Source organism: Vitis riparia, chromosome 1, assembly GCF_004353265.1.
Source record: "Vitis riparia cultivar Riparia Gloire de Montpellier isolate 1030 chromosome 1, EGFV_Vit.rip_1.0, whole genome shotgun sequence".
In the NCBI taxonomy this organism is placed as follows: Eukaryota; Viridiplantae; Streptophyta; class Magnoliopsida; order Vitales; family Vitaceae; genus Vitis; species Vitis riparia.
In genome coordinates this window covers 5,670,084-5,691,360 of record NC_048431.1, presented here as the reverse complement: position 1 = coordinate 5,691,360, position 21,277 = coordinate 5,670,084, and the positions used below count along the sequence as shown (strand labels likewise).

The following is a 21,277-nucleotide window of genomic DNA, read 5'->3' as shown; positions in this document are numbered from 1 at the left end:
GTATAAAGGATTTTGACGAAAAATGTGATAAGTATGGAACAAGTCAATATTGTCCAGCTATTTTTAATGCCCCACAAACATGAAAATTGAAATAAATTAAAAATGGATGGTCGGTTGAAGCATCAACATCCAATTGAGTAGGAAAAGATTTAAAAAAAAAAAAACCAAAAAACACGACCACACCATATTTATGAGAAACATAAATCCTGTAGGCATATGTTCTATACGTAAATGTAGGCAAATGTTATATGCGTAAATGAAGAGGAAGAAGAGATTTGACAATGTATAAATAGACCACTGTTTCAGAAAAATCATGACCCAAGAATATTACTAATGTTTCTGGCCACAATGCAGTGAAGTAGGGAACAAGGATCATTAGTATATCATGTTTTTATCAGTCTGGATTGTAGCAGCAGTCAATCCTCTAATGGGCTAAGTGTCACATCTTGAAGAGCAATGAGGTTTGATCGTCCACCATACTCTTCTGGTAGTGCTTCTTCACCGATTTCCTTGATAAAATCCCTTCTTTCAGCCTCATTGCTCACTATCACAATCTGTATTATCACAAAGTTAGTCTAAAGAGCATAGCCATTGACCAGACGGACACCGATATTTGCTGGATCCATGAGTCCATATGAAGCGTGATCAAGGAGGTTAGAAGTTAAGAGCATACCTTCTCCAGGGTTGCCTTCTCAAGGAAGTAAGAAACCATCCTCCAAACACTCACAAAGAAGCCCGGCATGTTTAAAATGAAACATCTTGCTAAGCGCTCTGGATAGTAAGACTGCATGGGAATTTCAACAGTAATGAAAACATAGGCGAAATAAATTCTATGATAAGTAATTTTCTTTAACATACAATGGAATTGAGCCAAGAACCCCTCCATTTTCCCACCTCACCCCAGGCTCAGGAGCAATATTACAAATAAGTTATAGTAATTCTAAGAGCATTTTCGCAAATTTTTTGGATCCTTGACTAGGGTTATGGAAAAATCATAGTCTTGGTTTTTGACAGAGTTACAGTGAGGAAGGTTTGTAACCTTGCTCTTAGAGGATGAATTTTTCCCATCTCCCTGGACTTGGTACTCTTCCAAACTATGCAACTTTTACTGGAGTTTTGCTCATGATGGTAACTTAACTGTTTTCATAATAAAACCCTTAAGACTTGTGCACTAGATCAAGAATGGAGCTTAACAAATTCAGATTGATCAATTAGAATTTGATGGAGTTTTAATTACACAAGCAAAACTCGTACAATGCCATAAAAATCTTAGAGGAATGTTGAAACTGATGCAGAACACCACAAGGAAAGCTCAAGTTAACAAGGGAAATAAAGCCCTAAATGCTTTCAGGCCAGTATTATGGTACAAGCCTCTGTGGAAGGACATACATGAGGGGAACACAGTTTTACTAGAAAGACAGGGAGATTACCCCATGTTTGGCTTAACAAGGTGAAACCTAAGCCCAAGCAAGGAAAGGCCCAAGGCAGGTGTAGTAATTGTGAAGATCCAACCCTAAAGCAGGTGGTACGCCAAATCTCGCCACCTAATCTAGGATTATGGCATTGTCATACCTACAAACTCATCACACTGGTAAAACATCTCATTGTCTTTAATTCAAACAAATTAGCAATTTGAGCTTTTAGACTATTTCCTATCCATCTATCTATTCCACATACGTATTAGAAAGTCATCTTTGGGAAATAGTAATTGGAGACATGCTGAAAGGCTAAAGTAGCATTTGGAATTTGAAAGTCAAAAGAGGAACAAAATAATTGTGGCCTAAATAATTACTATGGCTTCTAACCCACTTGTATTTTCATATGGAGATCAGGTTTGGTGACAATATGTATTTGCAATATTGAAGGTTCATTTGAGCAACCCCAAAATTATAGTTAGCTGCATTATGTTTCTCTTTTAAAATAAGCATAAAATTCATTTTATAAAGACATCAACCAAGTAGCATCCCCTCTACATACATGTCCATAGGATAAACCTCCAAAAATTACATGAACTGTGAGCTATCATCAACTTTTTGTTCTCTACTTTCTCAAGGCCTGCCCTTGTTCTCTACAGCTTATGTCCCATACACTAAAATCCCTTATTTGAAAAAATGAGAGAGAGAGAGAGAGAGATTTACCTGTAAAAATTGAAAACCAGTGATTAGTCCACGAGCATCAACATTTTTGAATGTAATTTGTTGTAGATCAAGAATGCCAATCAACTTCTCATTCCCTATTTCTCTTCCTTTAAAAGAACTGAAAGGAGACCCAAAAAAATACCAAATGAAATAAAAATCCACAATTCTCTTCAGGAGAACTAAAATGAAAAGAGCAATAATGAAACTGCATCAAGTAATAAACCCACTTTGATGATAACCAAATTCAATGAACTGGTAGCTATATTTGGAGACAGGATTTCATGATAGTTGAAAATAGACAAACCCTTGGATGAGAAAACTTCCATCTTCCTTGGATTTCCCCAAGCCACAGTTTTAAGTTCTAATCAGAGGACAAAAGGGTATCAAGAAATATTACAGGACAGAGAGGGAGAAAGGGTTCAGAACAATGACACATACATACATAACACACACACACACACAAAGTATGTATACCAGGATATATCTAATAAATAACATGCACTCACTAACTATTAATTTAATTATTCCTAAGTCATATATAACAAATAATGAAAGTTCATAAATAATAAGTAACAAATGACCGTTTTAAACAGCCAAAGATATGGCGTATATACAACTATCCACAATTACTTTCTCTCTCTCTCTCTCTCTCTCTCTCTCTCCTCAAACACTGTGCACAAACACACCCCAACATACTAATTAGTTACCATCAAGTTGATGGATGATTCCTCTTTTCAGGTTTTCAGATTCTGAAACTATTAAGTTGATCATCTTCTCACATCCTTTTGATAATTTACAATGCAATATATATACATATATAGAAATCTCCCATCGAACATCTATTCCCAACTCCTGTCATTCAAGTACTTTGCAACATGGACTTCCCCCACTCCCTTTATAATCTGAAAATAACCTTCTAGGGAACGGTTATTATGAACATGGAATTTTTTTCTATCATGTTACCATAGCTTTAATAAATTTACCATTGGTGACAACAGCTCCAAATGGCTAACAGGTACAGCTTCAAACAATCACAATCTTGCTAGCAGACTTACATCATACCTTTAAGATTCCCAAAATTGCACATAACTATCAAGCAGATATCTAAAGGCATTTCAGTATATGTACCTTGCAATTGTTTTGTCCAGCAGATGAGCCACAAATTCTGAACCAAAAAGCAAAAAAGAGTCAAATATCTATTTTCATTTCTCTTTCCTGTTTGCATAGATTTTTAATTATTCATACACTACACAGCATATCGCATGCCAGTTACACACCATGTGAGGATGGATTCACCAATTAACAAACAATGCACTTTGGAGATACAACCTACCAACCCACCACCATCCAATTGATATACTTTTGGATGTAGTCTAATCCAAGAGCAGCTCTAGCATAACTTACTAAAACATGCAATACATATTTATTATGACAAAGAAACCAGAGGAGTCTTTTTCCAGAACATAACATCTTATCCAGAGGAAACAAAATGTAAACCTAGTAGATAAGAATCCTTTTACATGTGTTATGACTTGGTGCCACACAGATTATCCTTGGGAGTTATTTTGCCCAAGAAGAGGACATACAAAAAGAATTACAAAGAGATTTTTATAAATAAATAAATAAATAACCTAGATATTATAGCAGGTTTCATTTCTTACATACTGCCAAAATTGGTAACCAACTTCCCAAACTTATCCAGGCATGGGAAGCACAGCCTGAATAGTTGCAACAGGACATCTACAACTAGGTTCTTTGCACTTCAGCTCTCACCTTATATGTGGAGGAGTTTGAATATTGTCAAGACTACACATTTAGATGATCTGACACTATGATAAGTTGTTAGCAATAAGATATGGAGAAACAGAAGACTGATTATTGAAGGCAATACACTAAAGTCTAAACAAAGTAAATCAAAGCTCTTGAACAATGAAAAATGCAAAATTTTCAAGGCCAAAACTGTTGTAAAAAAGACCTTCACAGAATCATTGACTTCGCAACCACCGAATCCACAAAAAAAAGAAAGAGAAAAAGAAAAAGTTGCGTATACGGATTCTAAATGCGCATTGAAATTTCAAAAGAAAAAAAAAATGCTAAACGACAAAGTTCAGATTGAATTAATGCTATCTTCTAATAAATAAATAAAATTGCGTTGCTTTGTCACAAAAGTAAATCAATCAATCAATAGAACATGTGAAATCATGTAAAAGAACAAAGAGCACATGCATGGCACATGGTGAACTACCCATGCCCGGTCCAACTTAGTTAAAAAAAAATAGCTAGGTGACCAAACAACCCACAAATAATTGGTCCATCCCTTGTCATGCTCTGTGTCAGCATGGCTACTGTTTCCCAACTTTGCATAAGAGGTTCTTCATCCGTGGCCCTGAACCCATCATTTTTTTTAATGGGTTCAAAGTTCCTGGCCCTTCTTATTACAATAATTATAATAACAACATTATCTTTGGAGAAAGGCATCGATGACTTCCATGATTGCAACCACAAAAGTATCATTGCCTTTTGGCAGTATATCACTAGAGCTTATAAAAACCAAAAAACCCTAAGTGAAATTGGTTCAATAAAGGAGAGCCAACTCCCTAGAAACCATTGTATGGCCCCATGAGTTTAGGACACCAAACCAAGTGATAGTGTCCAAGCTGTCCATTTCGAATGGATTGTTGCATTGAAACTGGCTCTTATGGCACATCCATGAGATGGCCCATGCACAGAACAAGATCAAAAGTGATCTACACCATATAAAAGAGACTCTAGCTTATCAGAAGCAAAAGTAGGAAAACCCTATCAAATCAATCATAAAGAAATCAAACCCGTAACAGAAAAAAGTAGAGCAATGAAAGAAACTAACTTAAACATTCTTGAATGGGAGATTACATGAATTATAATTATAAACTAATAAAAGACTTAAAAAAAATGAGCAATCATTGAATGATTGGATAATTACTTTTGAATTGGAGATGATCCTTAGAGGGAAAATGCTTGCATGCTTTTACGATCATAACTGGGTAACCATTCTTGGATAGACCCTGCAAATAAATTTTCCGCGTTTCCAACTCTTCCCGTATTTCAGATTCGGGAACGAACCCATCTGGGACCAATGCAGCTCTCCATTTCTGCCACTGTACAAACATCTTGGCTGCTTTTTCTGAGTCCATTGACCTCGCAATTAAGAACCTCATGAGTGTTGGGTCTCCGTACTTCTGCAAAGAGGAACAGATGAAATAAAGAACTGCCGTTGCGTCTGGGTCGAACATTTAAACACAACAGTACGAGGAAAAACAAAACCGCAAAGAGAAAGTTTACCTCTGTGGAGGACCCCAGTTTCTGAACTGATTTCCTCATCTGGGTCAGTGCACTGTCATTAATTGGCTCCATTGGGGACCGTGGAGATGTTTGTTTGGCTTGATTTGAGGTCAATGAAGATGATTTTTGTATTGAAATTGGGAGAGTTTCAGATAGCCAATCGAGATGGTTTCAGTCAAATTGATTTCAGAAGAAAGAGAGTGAGTGATGAATTGATTCAATTGAAGGCATAAACCATGTGGAGAAGTGCGTTGACGAAACGGAACAGCGGGGGCCGGGACTCCAGCAGTGACGTGGTGAAAGATGGTTGGTTGATGTAAAATGCAGTAGTTAGGATTGGGCCAATCTTCAGACCACCTCGTTGTGAATCTGTTATGATAATTCTGGCCCAGTCACCTACAGAGAAGCCCAACTTTTATTGAATGCCAAATAATTAAGACGATAAGAAATACTAATATAGTGTTTATTTTTTTATTGAATAGAAAAAAATATATTTTAATAGTTTCACGTTGACAGTTTTTTTTTGTTGTTTTTTTTTTCTTTAATATCTCGAAAGCAACTTGTTTTTAAACTTAAATTATTTTAATAGTTTTCTATTTTTTAAAATTTATTAAATTTTTCAGAAAAATTTAGTTTAATAGAAAAGTACATTTTTGTTGCTTTTATCTTAATGAAAAATTTCTTTTCTTTTTTCAACTTTTAACTTTATTACAATACTAAAACCCAATTTCTTACACAAATTAAAACCGAATTTATTTTTAAAAAATTTGGATAATTTTTTACTTTAAAGAAAATTATACTCACTCAATTTGGACAATATGGATGACAAATAAATTTACCATATATATCAATAAGGTTGTTATCAAGAAAATTTCCAATATGATTGAAAAATATTTTGTTTTGTCCTTTTTTTCTCTTATTTCTTAAAATTGGGATTTTATTTTTTATTTTTTCCACTGGATTGCATTTCGGGATTCAGAATGACCCAGATTGCATCTTCTAAGATGGTATCAAATGATAACATGATATTTTCCTACTTAACAAACAAAAAATAAGAAAAAAAATATTTTCCTATTTGCAAAGAGAACCTAGAAACTGTGAATAAAAATTCAAGGACAAAGATTTTGTTTGGAAGAAAACTGAACTTTGATTTTAGTTAATGATATGGTAGAATATAAAGGGGAAAGGAGGAATAAAGTCGAGTACACCAAAAGGTCAATTTTACTTGTTTTTCCTTTGTACTCACCCATTCGAGAATCTGTTTAAGAATGAATCCTTTTCTTTATTCTCCCTCCTCTTCCAACGTGACAGTCAGATCGGCCCCCGCTGCAGTAAGCATCTTAGAATGGTTCCAACAGCATAACCTATGCCGCTCAAACCTATCATTGCCCACTCACTTTAAGTGCAATCGCTATCATCTCCAACCATCATTGCAGGACCCTTCTACCCACTGCTACAATCACCTTCAACTGATCGACCTCAATCTCCTCCCGAAAGAACTTTTTCATATCCTTCAGACCAACACTATCTATGGATTCTATCAATGCCACCACTCTGCACTGACACAACCTTGCTGCCATCAAGCTCCCCTACAGCCATCTGCCATCATTACATTACAAGCATCCACTATCATTCATTAGAGACCTCAAAGGACAACCCCACACTCACCCTCCACCATACCACCACCAAGTGGTCCAGAGCAACTATGCAGTCCCCATTCCTGGTTGCCAGCATCTTTTTCTCCACCCCCCAATCTACAAGGTGTCAAGGACACCATGACTGCCATGTTCCATACCAGATCATCATTAACCACACGTTGCAGCGGGCCAGCGGCTCTCTTGTGTCTCATCCAAATGGGAATTTGAATCAAATCTCATCATTCTTTCGAGCATGGTTTTCAACAGGGTCATCATAATCCTTTTATCAAAGTCAAATCATCTCACCAAAGCCCTCCGACACAATTTTCCTAATATCAAGATCTCCCTTTGTTGGATTTGACAGACAAAGGGGAACCAAACCCGAAGAAGGGGGGAGGTCAACTCCTCTGCTATTCTTTTAATGGTTCAGACTTCATTGTCATGGTAGCTGAAAATCAATTATGATAAAATGGAAATGGCAGTAACCTAACTATTACAACCCACTGCTTAATTTTCCGAATTAATGATGGATGAGAACTAAAAAAATGAGCATTTCGACATCAATAACCCATATAACTACTCAGTTACATTGGCAAAACGCCTTCATGTCGGACACCATTTTCAAGCGGCTGGAGTCTTTGACAACTTATTTTCCTACGAACTAGTTAAAGGTAACAATACTTGACTGGGATGTATGTAGAACCTACCCAAGCACTGTCCAGAGACTATCATAACAAAGGAAATTCATCTTTCAATTCTCGCCTTTCAGAATGGAGGATACTGACTATTTAGGTTCTTAGCTCCTGCACCTGAGTTTGGAGCAGGCACTGAGAATTTGCGCCTGAAGTAAAACTAATACACAGAATTCAACTGGAATATCTTCTCAACACATGGTCACAAGAAACAATCTGTATCATCCTAGGGAATCAAAGCCTTCTGCTTATCATGCAATTCAAGCCTGCCACAAGTAAAAAATGAAATCAGTCACAAGAATAAAAAAAAAAATTAGGATAATGTTTGTTTCCACTATATATCACAACACTGGTAGTTTAGTGGTACAGTTACATTTTGAGGACAACTTTTCCTCTCAGTGTTACATTTCGTTTTCATTTTATCTTAAATCATACAAATGTATAAAGGAAAACACAAGCCCTCATCATAACACATAAAGATGAAACTAAGAGGTTTCAAACACAGGATTCAATGAATATACAGATGATGCCATATGCATGCACACAGTCGTCAGAACCATCCTGGATTATGGCAGATTTTCTGGGGTGGTCCATAAATGAGTTCATGCCTAGTTACCTCAAGATTTTTTAAATATCAAGGTCATGGTGAGCACATCAAGACCATTCTTTGAACTCTAGTGACAGTAGAGCTGATACCTATGGCAGTATTGTCCAAAAGGATTCTGAACAATGATATAAAAGGAGTTGTAAACTTTAAGGACAGGCTACAGCTTCTCTTGGATAATATCACTTCTCTAAAATATGCATACTACATCCAAAACAATAGATGGGTGGAACAGGAATTCAAGTAAAATCTAATGTATAAATTTTCTAAAATTATTTCACAATAATTGTTACAAGCCTTATCTATATACCATCACTGCCACCCAACACTACCACCATCCTCCACACTAAATCACTAACTCCCATGATAACACTACCTCTATTACTGCTAATTTTGTGTATGGGCACAAGTGCATGCATGTGTGCCTGTTTCACTCTTGTCTAATCTAAACAAAGGAAAAGAAAAGGACACAGCAGCATAATTGCTAATCAATAAATAATTAAACAAATAAAGAACAATGTCAGGGCAAATGCCTATGAAAAATAACTCAATACATAACACAAGCAATTATTTGAATTGCCAAACAATTGTCTATGTAAAAAGATGATAAAAACAATGACAATAAAACACATGCAATGATCTCACCATGTTATGGTCCTTCACCGCAGGTGAAAACCATGTAAAGTTTAACATTGTCTAAGATTACCATGGAAAACGAGTTTGGTTGCTGGTGTATCACATTTGATTCAGTTTATGAAACAAGCACCGAAGTAGACAAAAAGGAAAAAAGAAAAGTGACCTACGAGAAAAGGATAGAATAACTTCTGGAGCACATGCCTATAAAGAAAATTTTGCAGTACCAAGCAACAAATTTACCTAATCTGAGAAAACACTCATTAGATCATTTGGGGTAAAATGTGGTAACATAGGGACACCCACTCTAGCATTCTCCATATAATCAAGATTTGGCTCCTGCTTCACTCTGTTTCCTTCATTCTCCCCATAGACCTTTCCATTATTCAAGTTGCTTATTGGTGATTCAGGTTCATCAACAGCAAATCGGCTTGGAATGGATGTTCCTTTACCAACAAATCCAAGATTCCTAAGCAGTCCTTGATCCAGAACTTCACCTGACCTAGCCCCATAAGAGCCCTGGATATCGCAAATATTAGATACAACCCCAGGCAACTGTCTGGGAGCAGCAAAGGTTACAGTTGAATTCTGAACTGGCCGAGTGGTGCTATTGCCAGCATTTACTGAGCAAGATGACACTGATGGAGAAATGGAACCTGGGGCTGAAAACCCACCAAGAACAGTTGTATTTTTTAGATCCCCATCTGAGATTTGTCCAACACTCAATGAGGAATTGTTTGACTGAGGTGTCAGAAGACTGTAATCAATAACAGCATTTCTGTTAAAATTGCAGTTCTGATTAACCGAAGCAGGACTATTTCCTGCCTGAAAACTAGCTGAAGTGCGAGACGGCACCACAAGGCAGGAAGGCTGCACATTAATTGAACGACTGGGCTCTGGTATCACAGCCTGCTGTTGTTGTTGCTGTTGATGCTGCTGCTGCTGATGCAACATATCCATCAGAATGTTATTATTCTGAGCACTCAATCCTCCAAGAGAACCACTAGTTCCCACCGTACCAAGGCTATTAGATGGCCATGCTCCAAACCCTGAAGGAACATCCTCAGTAGATACAACGGTGGGTGGAAAATGCTTGGAAATGTTTGTCTGGCATTTTACCAAAGGTTGACCAAATGCCACACCATGTTCAACAGGGATACACTTGGGTCCCTGTAGAGAGGCTTGTAGAAGAGCTGGTTGGTCCATCGCTGGCAACACTAAGTTGCTTGTTGGTCGACCTAAAAGCTCAGCTTGCAGGGCTGCCAATGTTTGTGGAGGAATTTGGCCTGAGGCAGCCAAAGCTTGAATATCAAACCTTCCAAGCGAACCCAGTTTCACATTTGGTTCTACTGGACCACAGAAAGAATTAGGAATTCCGCCTTGCTGTTGTGCTACTCCACTTAATCTCTTTAAATATAGTCTGAATTTCTGCCAATTGAAATTTACAAATGTAAAGATATTGTGAGAGCAGAATAAGTTGAATCTATACTTTGTTCTCAGACTTGCATATAACCAAATGTCATGGATCATTCAATGCATGGCATATCACAAATGAGTTTAAAAAACTAATGCTTTCTACATCACCTCACTCTAGTCAACCGCTTAGTTATTTCAAGGGTTGTAAGGCAGTAACTAAGGTCTTGTTTGATAACTATTTTTAAAAACAATTCTAAAAAAATTAGTTTTAAAAAACTGTTTTTTGATGTTCCGTAAAACAAAAATCTATTTGGGAACGTGAAATGTTTTTAACCCGTTTATAATATTTTTAAATATGTTTTAAAAATAATTTGTATATCTAATGCTTTATATTTAATCATTCTACATATTAGTATAATTATATATTGAAATAACCTTCAAAAAACAAGTGGAAACAAATTAAAACAATTAAAACATGTTCTCTAAAAATGAACAAAAACACAGTTTTCTGGTTGCTAAAAGTGTTTTCTTGTTTTGAAAAACAAAGAACCGTTCTGAGCCAATAGTTTAACCATATAGCACCTACTATACCAATTTACCACATACCATTGCTTCTAGTTTGTCTTTTGCTCCATGTTTCTTATTTTTTTTGTGGTTTAAGAAGTTCAGAGTTGCATACTTGTTTTATCTTTTGGGCTTCTTTCCATGAAGGGAATATCTCATCCTGCTTATTCATTAGACATTGCTAACCCAATGTTCTTGTTTATTTTATCAGATAAGAAAAAAACTACAAATTAAACATACAACTGAAAAAACAATCAAGCACTTGCAACCAAAAAATATTCATGCATAGGGAAGACTAACCTGCAAATGGCTTGCTACATTTTCTCTAGTTAACCCCGGAACATTCATTAATTCAAGAATTCTCTTTGGTACAGCCTCTGAAATGGGAGCAGAAAAGTCTGGATCAGCAATTAACAGAAAAAAGCATTGATCTTTCAACAGATGAAAATTACCTTCACACAGAACTAGAACAGTCCTTAATCCCTCAATAATACTTTTTAATATAAAAAACTAAAATTGATTAGAAATTTTTAAAAAAAATACGAGAAATAAATAGGTAGGGTCATACTATCAATTCCTAGTTGGTTTACAGCACTGACAAATTGTTGATGGAGTTCCACTGACCACACCACACGTGGTTTCTTTGATGTAGATGGATCTTCATTTTCCAATTCGCCATCATCTTCATCCTTAGAATCCCTCCTCTTTTTCTGACCCTTCAATATTCCTTCTGCTCCATCATTAACAGAAGAAGCATATTCAGCATCTTCACCTCCTCGCTTATGCCGATCATTATCTTCTAAGCTACCTGAATGTTCATGTTCTTTATTTTCGTTCCACTTTTTCCGAACAACATGTTGCCATATATTCTTGAGCTCTTCCTCACGAATAGGCTTAATCAAATAATCACAAGCCCCATGTCGAATTCCTCTCATCACAGCACTTGTTCTTCCATCAGCAGACATCACTAAGGAATAATTTCCAAGTTAGTTAATAGAAACAATACTTAATTTAACTTTACCAGCTGAAAAACACTACTCACTTTTTTTTTTATTGGCAAACAGAAAATACATTAACAATGCCATAAAAATGGGTGTACCAAACAGAAAAAATACTACTCACTAATAACAGGGAGGTCCATTTCCAGCCCAACATGTTCAAGAAGTTTATAGCCATCCATATCAGGCATATGAACATCACTCAGCACAATATCAAAACAACCTTTCTTCTCCCGAAGTATATTTAAAGCAATAGTGGCCTGGGAGCAAGTTGTAACTGCAACCAAAGAGAATTTTGGGTCAAAAACCCAAAAGAATATAACAAAAGTTAACATATCTGACTTTTTTTTATGATAGATGAGATACTGCTAAAACCCCAAATAAATATATCAAATATCAAATATATGATACAATATTCCCACAACTATGCTTTTCCTCAAAACATTCTGAAGCAAGCCACAATATGATACAATATTCCCACTATGCTTTTCCTCAAAACAAAAGGTTTTCCATACATTTTTCTTTTTAATAGGTAAATTTTTGTCCCCATTGGGACTTGAACCTAGAACCTCCCGCAAATCCTCCCCATCCCTTTACCACTTGAGCCAAGCCTCAAGGGCCCATACATTTTATTTTCAATATGGATAAATAAAGCACCAAGAAGATAGCCAACCAAGGATAAAGGGGTACTTAGGATCTCAGCAGATACAATGATCACTTAACAGGAGAAAATATGATGTAAAAAATTAATGATGTTATGAACAGGAAACTTTTAGAGAGAAAAGTTCCATGTTTTTTAAAAAAAGAAAGAAAAATAACTACCAAACAATAAGTTAAGTTTAACTCCTTTATCCTCTATCGCTGGAAAAAGAAAAGAAAAAAATTTTCAATCATTACTTGTCTAGGACTTCATATATTGGTCAAGAAGACTTCTATGGAAATTCTGCATAATTGCTTTACTCTAAAAGGATTGAGCAGCCTTTTATCATAACATAAGAGACTGGAATAACAAAAAGTAAATACCAATACACAAAAGCATATAACTGAAATGTACATCTCCCCCACCCACAATTCATTCAAGGAGATTACTATATCAAGTCAACTGTCAAACTTGTTAAGCTAGCTAACTTTTTTTTGATAGGCAAAAGGGAAAACGTGTATTAGAAGCTGTAGCTCGGTACACAGGAGGTATACACAAACACCCAGTGGCGTATGGACAAATAAAAGGAACAAAAAAACCCTTCTCCTAACTTTAGCATCCCTGCATGTAAGCCATCTCATTAAGCAAATTGATGCAATGTATGTCATGACCAGTATGCTATATGATATAAAAATTAGAGGAAAAAGGAAAGGCCTAAAGCAAGAAATCATCACACCATATGCTAAAATCAGAGTAGCATAACAGGAAACAGCCTTCAAGAGTAGCATAACATTCTTAATAACAAGGGAAACCATAAAATTAATTCAAAGCAAGACACGAATCAGTATCCGCCCTTGAGGTCATTCACCACATCATATGGGATTGGTGTGACTGTTTCTAGGGTGGCACCCTCCACCATGAAACCAGGCTTGGGTCCTTCTGGCTGTCTTTTTGTGCTGATCTTCTTTCCACGCTTTTTTGCTTCTGCTTTCAACTCATCATTCCGAATTTTCGTCAGTCTAAATTCTTCCATGCACCTTGATGGCTGAACATGTTCCACCTGCACATGGATCCTTTTCCTAATAATCCTATTCCCAACCTGTTTGTTGACTTCAACGCCTATGGCACGCTTGGTGACGTTCCAAACCTGGCCATTGCGGCCATGATAGAACTTGTGGGGCATAGGGGTTATATCAATTTCAACTTTCAGATTGACATTGAAATGTTGACATCTAATGGTTACACGCTACATCACCACTAATCTCTGGAAGCTCTAGAGGAAACAGTAGATATTTGACTGCTATCAGTCACTCAAATGTAAAACTCCAGAAAATATATTTGACAAACCATTTTCCAGTTAAGTCCCATCTAGGTAGGAATTGAAGTTATCTAACCATAGCTGTAGAACATGAGTTGCTTCCCAAAATTAACAGTGGATAACAATCAACTTTATATTTACAGCTATGAGCACAAATTTGACAGTTGCATTGAAGGTTGCCTACACAAGTCAAATGTGAATACTGGTGTAATTAAATGCAAAAGGCTTAACATTGCATCCCTAGTTTCAAGAGATCTTCACCGTCTAAAGGTCACAATTCACAACCAAGGCCTCAGATACTCAATTGGGCCTATTTGAAATCCACTTTGAGAAAGCTTGAAATGACATCTAAGCACATATGGTGATAAATTAACGGGAAACTACCCAAATGGAAGGGTTATTTATAGAATTTCTGCTTTTCCAATTTTATAACAAATAAAATCAAATAACAGGCATGGCTTTAAAATTGCAGTCACGGATGGTAATTAACTCCTCCCCAAAAATTTCATGACGCTAACTGCCTCAAGGTCTACAGAAGGTGTTTTCATGTGATTATAAAAGTCAAACTTCCTACAAAGCACAAAACAAAATGCCCTATCATTAGGTGACATGGCTTTAGTAAAAGAATATGCATAATGGACACAAAAAACAAAAGAACTAGAGAAGCTAAACTTCATAGAACGTATTGTATCGTTAAGGCGATCAAGACAATAAGAATTAGGCTCTACCAAGTAGACAAAAACATCAAGTCAAGAAGGGCGTAGATGCAAAGTTCAGATTGACTATCCTATCCCCAATCTACAATTCAGTTACAACCCCAATTATCCATGCTTCAAACTGAATTTGGAGAACCCAATTCGTCAGACTTCATGTTGTCTTGATACTCAAGTATCGCGTACTCCAAAAACAGAAACCCAAAAATGCCAAATCCCAACACATGACTTTGTAAATCTTGTCAACATTGACCGAGATTCACCAACTAAACAATCAGTAATAAGTTCCAAATGTCCACATATAAAAACCACTCAACTCGAATTACTGTAACCACAAGTCACACTACACTACCAGACGAATTCAAACCTCTTTCAAAAATCACATCAACTCAAGCAATACGGAAAAAATTCAAAAGAACGAAAACCCTAAAAGGAACAACTGAAAAGTGAAAACAATTCCCAGTGAAGCAAGCGAGACGACTCACCATGATACAAGCACCGTCGAAGCATCTGCTCCAGGATCTTCAAACAAGTGACGTCATCATCGACAACAAGAACCCTAAGACCCGCCGGAAACTGATCGGACACCACCACGTCGGCCTTGCACGACCCGTTGGTGCCCCCGGACGACTGCGGCGGCACTTTCAGCAAAGCCGCCATCACTACCCTCTCTCTAAAACGCGTTCAATTCACCAGATCTGAACACCGAATTTACCGCCATAACAGCTCAGATCCGCATCAGCAAACCCTAAAATTCACCATAGACTGCAAATACTACACCAAATCAGAACTTCCAGTGCAGTCTCCTCCCAGATCTGCGCCAGGAATCACAAAATCCACGATAAAATAATAAAAACTTTAGGGGAATTGGAGATTGAGGAATGCCGATGAGAGATTGAGTAGAGATAGAGAGAGATAAATAGGAGGAAGAAACAAAGGAAAAGGGTTTGAAATGGCAAGGATAACGCAGGACAGAGAAGGCAACTCCATTAAAGCTGTCCTTATTTGTATTATATTTTCTGTAATTTTTTATTAAAATTATTAAATAAAATATTATATAACCCTTCCCCACTTCACAAGCCCAGTCCCCAGGTTCACCCCATTTTACCCTTTTGGGTCTTCCAAGCAATTTTTTATTTTTATTTTTAATATTTTGTATTTATATCGAGCCCCCTAATAACCTATAATATTGCAATTAATGGCCCATATTTAAACATATATTTTGTGCGTATGTAAATAAATATTTTCAATTGTTTTATAACATATTTATCATGATAATTATGTTTGATCAGTGCATTAATACCCCTACAGGACACCTACCTTTTTATTCCAAATATGTCCATTTTCTCATCTCATTTACTCTTTTTAACGACTATTTATGGAAACTAAATAAGTCATATTACATAGAAATCCATCATTTGCTAATATATCATATAGACGAAAATAATTGCTCTTTTTTTCAAAGAAAAAACAAAGTTGCTATATTTGATATAATAAGAAATTTTGTATTTTTTTATTATTTTGAATTGAATTAATTGGTTAAAAGGGATGAAACAATTCTCAAATTGTAACTCTTTCCACATTTTTATTTAAAAGGTAACTTATTTTTTATATAAATAATTTTTACCATTTCAAATATTTAAACGTGAGTTTTTAAATACAAAGTTATTATATAAGAAAATAATAAGGATATTTTTATTCAAATTAATATAAATGTCTTTCACTATTTCAAATATTTACACGTGGGTTTTAAAAGATAGGGTTATTATATAAGAAAATAATGAGGGTATTTTTATTCAAATGACATAAAAAAAATATGATAATTGATTAAATTTAAAAAATCAGGCTTTTAATGACCCTTTTAAACAATAAATACAAAATATAATTTTTTGTTATAAATTTTTATAAATAGTTAATGAAAAACTTATATGACTTTTATGATCATTATTTTAATAGTTATATTTTTTTTCTTTTGTAAGTAAATAAATATTTATATTATGTTGTCTATTTTAACTTTTAACTATTAACGAGCAATTATTCCATGTGAACGGTTGTTTTAAAAAAATAAAACGTTAATATAATTAATTATTATAAATGAGCAATTATTTTATAATAATTATTTTTCAATATATCATTATAATGACTATTTTAGGAAAGTCACAACCTACTTTTAATCATATAAATATTATTCATTATGAGTCCCATAAACCATATTTTAAAATACATTTATAAGATTAAAAAGAACTTATACTCATATGGATATAACATTCTCATCGATGTTGTATCACATGGGGTTGTAAGGCTCATAAGGGTAAACAAACCTCGATATTGAGGTTGATTTTAATACCATTTATAACAATATATTTATAACCACGTATATTATCTGTTTAGAGTGTAAGGATCATTAAAATTTTAAAAACTGGTGTAAACGGTTGAAAGGAGTTCATATTATCAACATTACATTTAAAATATACATAGAAAATGTTTGTGATTAATTCTTGATAAAGTATTTGCATCAAAGATTGTAATAATGACTTATTTTTTCCAAAAAAAAAAACCCTCTAAGAAAGCACGGTGCATATTAAAAATGATTGTTGCATAAAATTTACTAATTACATAATATATATCAATTATTAGCATGACAATAATTGTCTTTTTTATTTTGAAAATGACCTTTAAGCATCCAATAATCTCATATTTATTGATATTATTATAGTAAATAATGCGCAAAATATTCATTACAGAAATTGGTTATGATCATTCCATAAAAAGCTATATATTTTTCCTTTTATAAATAATATATGTCATTAATATTAAGAAAATAATTTATTTATTTTATAAAGTAATTTAATTCATAAAGAGGAGATTCCGGCCGGCAGAAAAGAAAATTTGATTGTATTTACAATGTAACTATTACTTAATCTCATGAATTGCTTTTCCATGAAAATGCCAAAAATGTGGGAAAATGCTTTAAGCTATATTTTAATTAAAAAAAAAGTTAGAGGGAAGGAAAATAGAAGCAAATTATTTATTTTATTTTATTATTTATATAAAAAAATATTTAAAGAAAATTAAGGACATATTTGGTAAAAAATAATTCTAAAAAATAGTTTTTGAAAATTATTTTATATATTTTGTAGAACAAAAATCTGTTTAAAAATCTAAAATGTTTTTAATCTATTTTTAATATTTTTAAATATATTTTAAAAATAATTTATATATATAATGTTTTATTTTTAATACTTCTAATGTGTGTATGATTGTTTTTTAAAACAACATTTAGAAAATAAGTGAAAAAATAATTAAAAGATGATATTTAAAAACACTATATTTTCTACTCTTAAAAACAGAAAAATAGAAACAGTTTTTAATTGTAAAATGAGTTCTCTAAGTTTTTTATTTTGGAAAATAGAAAACTATTTTAAAAAATAGTTCTCAACCAGGCTCTAAGGGCCCATTTGGTAGTGTTTTTTAAAATTTATTTTTAAAAATTGTTTTCAAAATAGAGAATAAAAAGCAATTTTAATTTTTTTTAATTGGCAAGATGTTTAAAAAAATAGTTTTTAAAAACAAAAAATAAAAAACTTATTTGGATGAAAGAATTTATATTGCTTTTAAAAACAATGTCTTACTTTTATTTTATAGAAATTTTATAAACTTAATTTATAATAATATGAAATCAAATTCAAGTTAAGTCTTATTAAAAAATAAAAATTAAATATACTATTATGCATGATTTAAATATAAATATATTTTTTTTAATTATGAAACAATTTTTTTTATTCTAGTGAAACAAAAATTACTATAAGATAAAAATAATTTTAATATTCATTTTTAATACAATTCAAATAAGTACTTTAATTAAGTTTTTTAAATTTTTTGTTTCACCGTGATTTCTTATGCTTGTTTTTTTAAAAATTGAAGTCTTATTGAAAGTAAACATAATTTTGTAATTACAAATAAATTAAAAAATAAATAGTTTTTAGTAAAACACAAATAATAATATTATAATAAAATCATAAATTATATTTTTAATAGAAAATATATTATTTTATTATATGTTAGAAATATAATGATATTAACATCTTTACATTTTTTTTTTTGTTAAAAAATGAATAATACTAATTATCAATAATAATTTATGTAGAATGAATAATGAATAAAGTTTTACTTTTTTTAACACAAACGAGTCAAGTTTTTTTTATTACATATACACACATTTAGTACTCGGTTTTATACATAATATTGTAGAATATTTTGATTTAATTTATAATTAATTGGATTGATTTTTTATTGCAAATTATTTGTAAAACTTAATAGATTATAAATTAATACTTAAAAATTTTTAATAAATTCTTTTACTTAGTGATTTTTTTTTTGTTTAAATAGTAGTGTGTATAGAATAAATAGTAAAGTCATGACTCATGATATATCAATTTTCCTCTCTTATTTTTTTTCAATGATTAGATTTATTTTTTAGTTCTAAATTATTTTTAAATATTATTAAACTCATTAATAAATTCAATAAAAAGTGTCACTTGATTTGAAATTCATTTTTTTAGTGAAAAAATTTATAAAAGTTTAATTACATGCAAAAAAAAAAATAATAGAGTCATTATAAACCAATTTTTATCCATAAATTTATGGTATCAATAAGTTTATTATTTGAGTTTTAAATTATTAGACTTGTTAATAAATCCAACACATTAACTCTTATTTAATTTGAAGGTCATTTGCCTAGTAAAAAAAATTGAAAAAAATAATTTTATATAGAAGAAAAACATAGAGTTGTTTTAAATTAATTTTTGTTCATAAAATTTCTGTATTAATAAGTTTATTATTTAAGTTTTAAATTATTTTTTAAAATTAATAAATTTGTTAACAAATCTAATGCATTAAGTCTTGTTTAATTTGAAGTTAATTTACCTAACAAAAAAATAACAATAATTATATATAAAAAATAATAATAAAGTATATATGTTTTTATATTGTTTTTAAAAATCGGTGTAAACAACTTTTACTTGTTTTCTAAAAATCGTTCTTTATTTCACTTTGATTTTAATAACTTAAAACATAAAATAATGATCAAACGAGATTATGAGTTTTTAAAAACTCCAACCAAACAAGACTCTAAATTTTCAAAGATACACTTGCATCCTACCTTTTTTACATTTTTTTTCTTTTTTAAATGAAAGATAAAACCATTTACCAAATTTTCTCCTTTTTTTTTTCTTTAATTTTGTTTTTACTCTTTTTAATATTATTTAAAATAAATTTTTTTTTATAACAATTTTTTCTTCCCACTTTCCATAAACAAAGCATATCCTTAATATTAAAAATAACGAATTGATATATCTGACTTAGCAGCAAACCTTATCTTCTAACAGTCCCCACAATCCCCATCAATGGAGGTAAGACCCTAGAGAGTGGCTAAGGCTGTAAGGCTGTAAGGCACCCACTGCCAAGACCAGAAAGTAGAAACCTCATGCTGAAGCATTTAGGAGGATGGTCTAAGCTGTCCTCCCCGTCCCTTTTCCTCGTTTCCTCCAACCACAACGCCCCACCCTGCACAACCCTGAATCTGTGCTCGGCCATTGGAGCTCCGAAACTGAGCGCTCAACAAGTTTTGAGCATTCGATGCAGAGCGAGACGGAGAGTGAGATATGAGGACGAAGATGAAGGAGAAGAAGATGAGTATGGGCACAACGCTGAGATTGCGATGCTGGAATTATACAGCCAGTCTGCAAGAGGAGAAGCTCTGCTTGTGCATGCAATGGTGGATGACCAAGATGTGGAAGTTCTCATCTTCAAGGTGAGTTAAGGAAAATTTGATTTGGGTTTCTCCTGGGTAAATTCTGGAAATTTTGGGGTTTGATTGGAAATTGCCTTTGTATAAAATAAATGGCATCCCTTAATTAGAGAAACAATTCCATAAAGTAGGGTGGAAAATAATTTCATTGGTTTCTAATTATTACGATTATGTGGCAATTTTAGGGGTTCTCGTCATGCTTGAGCTATAGGACTTCACCAGACCCATCAAAAAGCATTCTTCCTGCCAGGGCAGTGATCAAGTCCATAGACAGAATCAAAGGGCCTTTCAATCCGTCCGACATAGAATACATTGAGAAAGGCCTGGCATGGGATGCCTTCAAGAGTCGTCTCCAACCCAATTAGGAAACAAGGCATTCTTTCCCAGCATTTTAGAAATCATCTACCTCTATGAAGGAACATCAATGTAAAAAGGCTAAAACTTTCTGATACTTCTTCCCCTAGTTTTGTACCGTGCGAAACCATTCACGATACTCGTTTAAAAGCTCCTTTTGGCACCTCCGGATTCTAATACCATTTGAATATACTCTCTCTATATAGATATGAAAGTATTTTACAACTTTAAAACACGTATTTAAAAAAAAGTTCATTACATATATAATGTCTCATATGAGAACATTCAAAATACGTACTTAGAAATTTGTTTTAGAAACAAAGATCGATTTTAATATCACAATCTTAAAACACGTATAGAAAAAAGAAGTTTATTATTTTTTTGGCTCAACATACATGCACACGTTAGCATTTACTAGTCAATGTGAAATATCACAATCT

The 21,277-nt window shown here is 33.2% G+C and overlaps 4 protein-coding genes across 4 annotated transcripts; 1 reads left to right on the top strand and 3 right to left on the bottom strand.

Annotated features, from left to right (window-relative positions):
- Nucleotides 1–222: 222 nt before the first annotated feature.
- Nucleotides 223–7,445, bottom strand: LOC117908017 (SEC14 cytosolic factor). Its single transcript, XM_034821930.1, has 7 exons — nucleotides 6,706–7,445; nucleotides 5,460–5,855; nucleotides 5,101–5,356; nucleotides 3,267–3,303; nucleotides 2,139–2,256; nucleotides 674–784; nucleotides 223–554 (listed from the first exon to the last, which is right to left on the bottom strand). The coding sequence occupies exons 2-7, from the start codon at nucleotides 5,529–5,531 to the stop codon at nucleotides 417–419; spliced, it is 732 nt and encodes a 243-aa protein (XP_034677821.1). The 5' UTR covers nucleotides 5,532–5,855; nucleotides 6,706–7,445; the 3' UTR covers nucleotides 223–416.
- A 189-nt stretch (nucleotides 7,446–7,634) lies between these two features.
- LOC117907170 (two-component response regulator ORR21) lies at nucleotides 7,635–15,664 on the bottom strand. Its single transcript, XM_034820990.1, has 6 exons — nucleotides 15,160–15,664; nucleotides 12,128–12,280; nucleotides 11,574–11,972; nucleotides 11,306–11,382; nucleotides 9,269–10,453; nucleotides 7,635–8,054 (listed from the first exon to the last, which is right to left on the bottom strand). The coding sequence occupies exons 1-5, from the start codon at nucleotides 15,332–15,334 to the stop codon at nucleotides 9,269–9,271; spliced, it is 1,989 nt and encodes a 662-aa protein (XP_034676881.1). The 5' UTR covers nucleotides 15,335–15,664; the 3' UTR covers nucleotides 7,635–8,054.
- Nucleotides 13,422–14,001, bottom strand: LOC117908853 (60S ribosomal protein L21-1-like). The gene has a single exon (XM_034823005.1). The coding sequence runs from the start codon at nucleotides 13,824–13,826 to the stop codon at nucleotides 13,485–13,487; it is 342 nt and encodes a 113-aa protein (XP_034678896.1). The 5' UTR covers nucleotides 13,827–14,001; the 3' UTR covers nucleotides 13,422–13,484.
- Nucleotides 15,665–20,067: 4,403 nt separating the features above from the next.
- LOC117921963 lies at nucleotides 20,068–21,000 on the top strand. Its single transcript, XM_034839911.1, has 2 exons — nucleotides 20,068–20,486; nucleotides 20,669–21,000. The coding sequence occupies exons 1-2, from the start codon at nucleotides 20,160–20,162 to the stop codon at nucleotides 20,846–20,848; spliced, it is 507 nt and encodes a 168-aa protein (XP_034695802.1). The 5' UTR covers nucleotides 20,068–20,159; the 3' UTR covers nucleotides 20,849–21,000.
- The last annotated feature ends 277 nt before the right edge of the window (nucleotides 21,001–21,277 follow it).